Source organism: Temnothorax nylanderi, unplaced genomic scaffold (genome assembly GCF_030848795.1).
Source record: "Temnothorax nylanderi isolate EJ_2023f unplaced genomic scaffold, tnyl_v1.0 TNYL_tig0106_pilon, whole genome shotgun sequence".
Lineage (NCBI taxonomy): Eukaryota > Metazoa > Arthropoda > Insecta > Hymenoptera > Formicidae > Temnothorax > Temnothorax nylanderi.
The window spans coordinates 228796-239169 of NW_027249168.1; the positions used below are offsets into that span (position 1 = coordinate 228796).

The following is a 10374-nucleotide window of genomic DNA, read 5'->3' on the forward strand; positions in this document are numbered from 1 at the left end:
CACCACTTTCAGTTTTAATCAAAATGTTTGACAGACCATTACTCGGAAAATGTAAATTGCGTTACTGACAAAACAATCAACCCTTGCAAAATTGAGTTGTCACATATGCATATTATTTTACGTTAAAACGTTAAGCAAATTTACAATGTCGTTAAACACGTCATGCAGTCCAAACTCGTGAAATTTGTACCTTTTTGCTCCATGCGTGGACATATGCAAGAATATTATATTTTATATTTATTTCTTCTTATTACTCGAGAAATATTGGACATTTTATACTCACAATCAGTTAAATGCATAAAATAAAATGCACTGCATATCGCTAATACAATATTACATATATCAAATGATATCGTTCTTGGAAATTTTTAGTCACTCGCAATTGTAATTCACTGCGTCTACGATACGCTTGTTTCGTGTACAATCTCCATCTATTGTTGCGGCGAAAGCAGCTGGAAAGACGACGAGATGTTCGGCAGTCTCGGAAACGTAACGTAACTTGAGAAGTTCTTACCTCCCGCGCGTATTGAAACAATAATGATATGAGAGACGGCCCTAGCTACGATACCGAAATGAAAACACGTGCCGCGCACGGCACGGGAGAAGGAACGAACTTACCGAACAGGCACGTTTACATGCTATAACATCTCTCGTGGGGGGACGATCGAACAAACAAATTTCGAGCCCGCCGCTACGTCAGAAATTCACCGTGATATTACTATCGAGAGCTTTATAAATCGCACTTAAGGGGAAATACGGCGTTGCGAAATTGCTCTACAAACAGTAACCTTATAAGCGGAAGAGAGAATGGTTTATATTATTTTATATCGCTTTTACCTTCACTTTCGTTATAACAGACTTACTTAAATGTTCGACTTTCTGTTGCGTATGTTTTTATCTCTGATAATTGTTTGATTCTGGTATATTATAATGCTATGTAATAATATTATATACCGTTAAATATGTTATTTATTATTATTTTTGAAATATATTGTTATTTATCGTATTAATAAGGTTTGGGTCTCGAATCAGATCCGTCCGAATTAAACGAAGTGAAATATAGATCCTGCGGTATTCCGCAACAGCGGAAAGAAGAAGAAAAGAATATAAATTTGGATATAAAGCAATGTGCCACGCTGCAGGCAAATAAAAATATCGGTCTGTGCCGAGTACCGGGCATTCCGCCCGCGAGATAATTTATCAGTGGCCCACTCTGGCAGCGATTTCTTTACATGGCAGCGGCGAATTCTCGACCGTAATAAATGCAGAATTGAGATACTTCGCGCGGTGCGTTGTTTAGACACACGTCTCGTTTCCCGTTCGCGCATCGATCAAGCGTAAGGCCGACCGGCGCGGCGCGGCGCGCGGCGAGTCGGTTCGCGTAGCGGCGATATGAATTTCCGTTTCGCGTTGCGCGATAAATTTTCTCACCAATCTGACATCTCGAAACTGTCGAAGTCGCTAAATTGATTCACGCGACCTGAAGTTGGACAGCTCGCGGGGGAGAAAAAAGAAAAGGAAAATTTATATATACGTCGCGCGATTAAGGGCGGAGGGCGGAGCGCGGATAGAAGCTGAAGCACGCAATTGTAGCTGACGCGTGTGACTAATCGTGCGAATGGGTTGACGACGATGGGGTTTAACCGGAGGGCAGTTCGTATCTTTTATCTCTTATCTTTTCTCACGCATTACAGCGAAGCGAGAGGGAGAATGTCAACGAACGAGGATAGAAATTATTGCCGTATTTGTCCCGATCACACCATGTGCTTATTTCCTGTAAATATTTATTAAGACTGCTTGAGAATATCGCACGTGTCTACATAAACTTGTTTGATCCACAAAGAATAACAATTTTGTACGTTCGGTAGTCAATCATGATAAAATATGCTGGGATACGTTCGAGCTTTTTGAAATCCAATACGTTTAACCTAGATTTTTTTTATTACTACAAGACAAGACTACAAGACTTGCTATTTTGTATAATTGCAAAATTGAACGATGAAACCTTTCACAACAAAAGAACGTGCGCGCATCCTCAGTTTACAATTCGTTATTCATTCCTGTAGTCCGACTGCGAGAGCGCGGACTGCATTGATATGGAGAACGACAATCTCGACGAAAAGGATATCGAGACTGTGCTCGACAGCCATAATCTTTATCGCGCCCTTATTGCGAGCGGCAAGGAGAACCGTGGAAATCCCGGGCCGCAGCCCGCCGCGAGGACCATGATGGAATTGGTAGAAAAATCGACGGAACACGCGCGACACGCGCGCGATATTTAATCATTTATCCCGGGGGTGGTGGACGGCGCGGCGTCTGAAGCATCATTTGTTTCGACAGATCTGGGACGACGAACTCGCCGTTATAGCACGTCGATGGGCGTTGCAGTGCAAGCTCTTCGAGAAGGATCAGTGCCGAGACGTTGGCAAGTAACTTCGACGGATATATCTCATTTTTCATCCCTCTCTCTCGCCGCGCCGTTATTTTTCAATATCCAATAACCCATGCAGACGCGAAATTGTTCTACCGATACAACTATCGAAATACGCGCGTGCATACAGCGTTATGTATAATATAAGACCGTACTCTCGATTCTCTAATTCTCTTATCGAGAGCTTTCGGATTTCAGTTTAAAGTTCATTCGGAGCTCACAGATTTCGGTGATAAGAAGATAAGAACACGCGAAAATAATCTTCGTATTCATAAGAAATAAGAAACTCGACAACCGACGGTAACATCTTTTTGTTTTGAAAACGTCAAATATTCTCTTCGAAATTACAGCAATTTCCATATCTGAAAAATTGGATAAGCAAGCTAAAAGTTTTATTGTTAAGAAGACAGAACTGTGAGCAATTTCGTTTTTGTGATCATTGCTCTCAAGACGAACGCTGTACGAGGTCGAGGTATATACGGAATCTTATTGAAACAAGTCGCTTGTTGCAGAACGATTTGGAGTGTGGCAGAATGTAAATGCGCTCGACATGGACAGCGTGGAAAATAGCACGAGTAGGGAAAGAATTCACTTTCATATTACATCGTGGTACGATGAGGTGGAAGACTTTGACAACGCGGAAGTCGGGTAAAACTCGAAAGTGCGCACAGTATATATGTATATATGGAATATACAGAATGCCCCATATTTAGCGAGACACCTTTTATTTATGTGGATGGTTCGACCAATTTCTCTTTGGCGAACATCGATGGAAGAACATTTATTATTTGTCGCAAGTTCTCAATTTTTAATAATATCATTTTCACTTATTAACTTCTGACAATATTTAAATTAAAATTTTATTAAAATAAATTGATTTAAAATCAAATTATTTAAAATTAAAGAACGTTCCCATTATCTATTCAGACATTTGAGTTTTCAAAAATCCGTTGTTTTCAATCATTTGTAACTTAAAAATTAATGATCTCGGCACGTTATTGTTGAGAAAAAAATATTGAATCTATGTTAATCGAAGACCCCCACAAGTGGAAGATGACTGGCTATCTATGGGATATACTGTATACACAAATCGTGCGTCAAGAATCATGAACACACGCACGCTTTCCTTACGTACACATAGGTCGATAGTAATGCATCCGCGAATCACAATGCTGTCGAGAAAAAGATACAATAGCTTGTACCGAGTTGATCAGAACGACTCCTTTGTGTCGAGAGACGCTATCCCTTTGTGAATACCCGATGTTCGACCCGGCGTGTAGACACACCTAACTCGGTCCCCCGAATTTTGGGGGAAGGTTTGCAGCCACCGCTCTGTTTCTCGCTTCCCTTCGTCTTCCTCCCGCCTTTCCGCCGATCCTCTATTTCATCCCACATATCCACCCTTGTTTCTGTTTTCACTCGCGATCGCGGTACCCTCATGGGAATCAGTGCTGGTTTTAGGAATCTCGGTACCCCGAACGAAGACTTTCGCGCTCCCTCTTTACCATTCCTCCGTGAATCAAATAAGATTTTAAAAAATAAGCTAACAAGATTTCGAATATATATCTGTACCTTTCATTTTCTTTTTATATAAACAAAATTTCTTAAACATGTGATAGAATTTATAAAATTTTTATTTGTAGCGTTTTGTCAATAGCGAAATAAATATAAAATTCATAATATAAATATAATAAATTCATCAAATTAATTCTAAAATATTAAAATTATTTTATATTTTTACTTCTTTTTTTACATTTATTCGAAAGAAACAATAAATTAATCTGCAATTTGGTCTATAAGTTTGGAAAGAGAATAACGTTCTTCAAAGATGATTAAATTAATGTTGACATGTTTTTGTGGTACCTGCTTTTCTTGGTGCACTGAACAGCAGTTCGTTTCGATCACTCTTTAAAGTCGATACTGCGAGAGGTTTACGGGCAGTAAAGGAAGAGAAAGAGAGGGATGAAGACTTGACCGTCAGGGAAAATGACCGAAGACCGATTGTATGGAACAGAGGGTGGAAATAGAGGAACAGCGGATGGTGTTCTTCTTCTGTCGCGCCGGGAACAATCAAAATCGCGTATTCTCTCGGTAAATTGGAAATCGAGAGTGCTATTGTACCGGTTCAAATTACTCGATACTCCGGTATACATGGATCCCCCCAGCAACTACGAACGAGCCTCTGTCGTTTTTTATTATTTCGGTCTGATAGAAAAAAATGGTTTCAATTTCCTACAGGACACATGAAAATGTGATACAATCAGACTTCGAACTTTAACCTTGTAAAGCATGCTCGAAAGAGAGCTGTACAAAAATGTAATACCCCTATCTCTTTTTTATGTCTACAGCTTTTTATGTCGAATTTTATCCGAATACGTTTGCTAAGCAAATTGGTAACAGAGAGAGAAATATCGCTCCTTCCATAATATTAAGAATAAAACGATAGGTTTATGTACAATTTTTATGGCATTTTTTTCAGGCAACATGTTTCTGTTTTTAGAATTATCATATATACTTCGTGTCAAATCGAGATCTTAATTATTTTCACGTTCCCTCGAAAAACTTAATTAATAATTTCCATTCGTAATTATCAAGATAAATCTATAAGATGCGCGATAATCTTTCAAATCTTACGAAAGCGTCTCAAATTAGGAAGAGACCCGTTCTAATTTGAATTCAAGCTGTGCGTCAATGGAGAGGGCTCGAGGCCCGAGGCTGGTTGTTGGCCATCCACCTTCATTTAGTCCAGATAATCGTACCTTTCAGACTAGTGAACTATTCTAGTACGGCGTGGCAGCTCTCCTCTTACATTCCCCTCGCATCGGCGACGTTCATTTACGTTGGCTGCGGCCGCGCGATTTACACGCTCGACTTGAACAAGACCGCGGCGACGCCCGGCGGGTTTGGGAATCGGGTCGAAGTACTCGTGTGTAATTACGGACCCGTCGATCGCACCGCACCTCGGCAGCTCTACAAGCTCGGCCGACCGGGCCTGTGCCCGCTCGGGACCATCCCCAGCGACCATTACCAGTCCCTTTGCAGTAAGTACAAGCCCTATCTTACGAAAACTTGAAGCTTAGGCTATATATGTATATTACGTCTTTAAAAAAAAAATAAACATATTTCTGCAAAAAAAAGATAAAAAAATTAATAACTTTCGAAATTACGAAATGTATATCGCCATTTGTGCACTCTTTAAATTATCTAACGATCTTCTTTATTATCAATCATAATAAGAGTAACGATTATGATGTCAGCGAATGCTTGTGTTATATATATATTCTCAAGATATTGTAAATATATTCGAATGTAATACTATAGTGCGAAATGCACAAAGTATCTCGTAAAGTTTAACGTTAACAAGGCCTAATAATTTTTATGTGTTAATACTGCGTGAGCAAGCAGTCATATACAGTTTGTTTGCAAATCTTAAATAATGGTGCGAGGTTCCGCACCGTTGTCGTCACGTTGTCTGCCCATGCACATTCATTACTACTTATTTAGCGATTGGACACTTAAACGAGTCGGTTATCCGTCCGCGCTTCATCGATCGTTACGGAACACGCGACCACTCGGTTAATCCTTAAGCACGAAAGCTCGTTTATCTTTATCGGTGTTTCTGAGTCTCAGATGCCGAGAGCACTTTTGTGTAAGAAGATTACCTTTGTCGGGAAAGGTGGGAAATCTTTCTCTCGCCGTTAATACTTGCTGACCCGCCTTTCGATACGTTATTTTTGTGAACATATTTCTTCTATATATTTTTTTATGCATTGTTGGATGGGTACGTAAATATGTAACGTTATATAAAAAAACTTATAGAAAGAAATAGAAATAATATTCAACAAATATATTCAATAAATATATACTAACAGAACAGGAAATTTTTTGTTATCATCTCTTTTCGTATAATATTTTAAAAATATTTTTAATGTCAAATTTTATATTTTTATTAATATTATTAGTATTGATATTGATATTATTTTATTATTTATATTTTATTATTACTATTAATATTATTAGTACATATACATATATTAACTAAGGCAAAAATTTTATGTGTTATCATGTGTGTTGTCATTTTACTTTAAATTCTCGATCTGTTTTCTACATATAAAAATGTCTGCATTGCAGCTTACGCGATTAAGATGAAGGGAACAACGTTCGTTATCTTTCATTATCGCGTATATCTTCTCCCGCGTTGATCACATTAGTCAACCAGACGAAACCAGGTTAAGGTCCGTCAATGTGGATCAATGTTTTCGTGCTCACTTTCGGCTGACGTGCACAGAATGACGAAACTGCAATTAATGCTGAGTAATCTCGCTGTATTAAAATGTAAAAAAAAACGATAGCTACTTTTTTTGAACGATCAGCACCGCCCTTGTCGTACGATGTATATAGCGATTATTCATCCCTTTCTGAACACCAAGAACTTGACATAAGAATGATGGATGGACTAATATCACCGAAAAGGACATATCGTCGTCCCCCGATAATAATTTAGACATTTTTATTCTTCCCACGTAACACGTAACATGCTTCCGAAAAATGATCTCGTAAATAAATTTATAGATGTCTCAGAGAATCTAGAAATATAGACCAAATATGTTGGGAGCCAAACTAAAAAGAATTATTTTTTCTATATAAAAACGTATTATTTTTCATTCACGATTAGAATAATTAAGGCGTTTTAATAATTTCAGAAATAAATATAAAATTAAAGATCATTTTTAGTATCAATCCCGAAATTCTATCTAAACACTGATATATGTTATTTCATTTAGGAACGTTGCAGGATTCGCCATTTCTGAGAAAATCAAGCCGAACATCGCAAGTGAGAAACAAGCAACAGATAAGCAATCGTACGTCTTCTACCGTCCATATTGTCTCTCTGAGTCAGCTATTGTTGTTCTGTACAATGTCGCTATACTTAACGCTGTGATTACTGTTGTATCGTAGATAAAGTACTAAACATCATTTTAAGATAATCTAAAATATTGAGCCAATGTGTATCCATCTATCATTACGTAATGCTATCGGATGTCAGGTTTATCTAAATTACAATGCACATTGTGCGCATTTGTATGCGTAATAATGTCATTGTAATCTGAGTAAATATAGCATTGCCATTATGATTCGCGAGTAAATTGTGAGTAAAATTGTCAGTAACAAGTAACCGATGATTTAACAATTATTAGTTTATAAATTATGGAAATGTGATAAACATGTGGAAACACATCGCATTACGGTGTTGACTACAGTGATTTTATCGTAAATATCACGAGTTAAATCTATGTAGATTTAATGCCTGCTAATTAAATTTACATTTATCTTCGTTTCGATCGAAAAATGGAGACTAATATTCACTATTACTCGTCTTCTAAAATTTTACGCTCCGAGATAAGCGTAATTATGTTATGTGGTCTCAATAAATAAAGAAAAAGTGGAAATCCTTGAAATTTTAACATTGAATCGCCGTTTTTTAATTTAATTTTATAATTCAATTATATATTTTATCTCTTAAAAAAATTTTGTAGTTATTTAAATTTCCGACTAATTAAAATTACATTAATCCGTAACTCAAATTTCACTTAAGGTAATGGATCTGTGAGATCTATTTCAGAAAGATCGTTAACGTTTCAATTTTATTTTAAATTTGTGTGTGTGTGTGTGTGTGTGTGCATCTTATCACATGTATATTTCTTAAACATTTATTACCTCAAATAAAATAAAAAATAACTTGACTCACCACTTTATGATGCGCAGCAGCGGAGTTTGTGATCTGCAAAATACAAATATATTTGCGTTATAGCGTTCAAGTAATAATTATAGAGTTCAATAAATATTTAAAAAAAATTATTATTACGTGGATTAAATTTTTCATTTATCTCGCAGTAAAGATAGCTAACAAAGTAGCGATAAAAGATAGATAACAATCTATTTCCTTTAATGTAAAATTTACAAATAAAAGATCTGATGCTCGCATAAATTAAACACGTCAAGAGTATTTTCTGTATATAACAAATATCAGATATCTTCTAAAAAAAATAATCAAAAATATTTTACGTTACATGATGGTGCAAAGTGACGCGCGGAATGCAGCAGACGGTGGCAATCGCGGAGATAAACGATTAATTCGTCGGGTAGTAAAACAAATAAATAATCATCGAGTAAACTCACCCATCATCGCTCCGCCGTCGCCCGATGCCATCCCGGGCCTCCGCCTCCTCTCCTCCTCCTCCTCCTCCTCCTCCTTCGTCGTCGCGGCTTCTTCATGGCACTCACTCGCTAAAATAGGGTTAACTGCGATTAATGAACGTGTGTATGCGTTAATCCCCGTAACACAACGATCGCGCGGTGCTTTGCACGGTAGCGATCGCATGCGACGAGCACTCTATCGCGTCACGGGGACCGAAGAACGAAGGCGAAAAAACAATCGCGACAGTACGAGACTACGATACGTTCGGCGTCCGCAAAGTGTCGCAGATTTAGAACAGCGAATCAATCGCGAGCGGCGGAACGGTTTCGAAAATATCGCGACCAACTTCACGTCGTCGCCGGTCGCCGCACTTGTTGCTCCCGATTGCACGTTCGTGCGTTTTCCGCTCTTCGAGTAAGAAACAGTTCGTTCGCGTTTCGGAGCAACACACAGTACACACACACTGACACACATCACACGCACATTCTCTCTCTCTCTCTCTCTCCTTCCTGCGTGTTGCGATGCGAGCGAATAATTGGAGTTAAAAGTCAAAGGTAAGATACTCGCCATGTTGGTCATACGTCGCTTCGCCGAGTGTACGCCCGACAAATCTCCGTCGAATAAACGTCGCAAGATACGCGTCTCATCGATATCGCCGATGGTTGAGAACGTCGAATCGCGCCACGCGGCCGACGAGTATCGAAGCAAAGAAGCCAATTACGATTCCACTTACTGAAAACGCAAACCACTTTGCGACGTTTGATTCTGCGTCGATCCTTTCTCGCTCGCTCGCTCCTCGCTCCACGACCAGTGATACCAAAATCAGCCAAAACGGAGCCGCGGGCGGCGCTGGCGCGGGCCGCGGGTTTTCGGCGGCACGAGTGGTGGGGGTAGGGTGACTAGGGCTAGTCACTAGGCACGCCGCGCGCCGCGCGCGCGCTCGCTCCACCGCCACCACTCGTGTCGCCGAGAAGCCGTGGCTCCATATGCTGGCATTACTGAACGCGACGCCTCGTCTTCGTCGATATAATCAATTCCGAAAAATCGGTCTCGGTAACTTCACTCCGATTCGAGGTACGACACGAGTCGAATCAACGGCCGAATTAATGGATCGCGATTCGAAATTACACAATTCGGTAGGTATAGGATATTCACACGCGCGCGGATAATGTATTATAATACCGCGAAGCACATGTGATTACACATTACGAACAAACGGTCGATTTCTGTCTCATTCACGTTAACGGAATCACTCGATTGAGTGACTCGCGCAGATATTACCGTCCAATCGGAAACGAATAGCCATTTACGTTCAGTCGAGCCAAGTCGACCATATCGAAAGCGAGAGATGCGGAGGGCGACGCAAATATACAGAATATAAATATACACGAGTCTCGTTGAGGAAACGATTGCCCACATCCGTTAAGTAATCGCGAGAAGCGGCAATTTTTAAACCCTGTTGCGTTGATCTCGCGTTTGAACGTGCGAACGAGTCGCTCCAAGCACTCTAACCGAGATGATCCAATGAGAATTCGTTTTCGAAAAAGAAATTCTCTCATTGGACCGTCGGCTGCGTTCCGACATCCGACTCCGACATATTTACGATTGATTGTAGAACCGGCCTAAAGAACGAGCGTCGCTGCCGTCGCTTTGGCGCGAGCGCGGAATCGCGCGGTTTTTTCGCGGAGATGATGCGTCGCGTTTCGAGATGTGTCGCGTTCGCGATGGCTCGCGAATTCGTAGG

General features: G+C 39.7%; 1 protein-coding gene across 1 annotated transcript; it reads left to right on the forward strand.

The window, feature by feature from the left end:
• The first annotated feature begins 1710 nt into the window (after positions 1–1710).
• On the forward strand, positions 1711–5635 carry LOC139775835 (venom allergen 3). Its single transcript, XM_071712137.1, has 5 exons — positions 1711–1776; positions 2067–2237; positions 2341–2425; positions 2944–3079; positions 5129–5635. Exons 1-5 carry the CDS (start codon positions 1711–1713, stop codon positions 5502–5504), a joined length of 834 nt encoding a protein of 277 aa, XP_071568238.1. The 3' UTR covers positions 5505–5635.
• Positions 5636–10374: the final 4739 nt, after the last annotated feature.

Bases quoted from the DNA above. Each gene is read 5' to 3' on its own strand.
- LOC139775835 (XM_071712137.1), top strand. From the start codon at position 1,711: ATGTCAACGAACGAGGATAGAAATTATTGCCGTATTTGTCCCGATCAC. The intron at 2,426-2,943 runs GCAAGTAACTTC...CGCTTGTTGCAG, and splicing joins GGATCAGTGCCGAGACGTTG to AACGATTTGGAGTGTGGCAG. The intron at 3,080-5,128 runs GTAAAACTCGAA...GCGTCAATGGAG, and splicing joins TTTGACAACGCGGAAGTCGG to AGGGCTCGAGGCCCGAGGCT.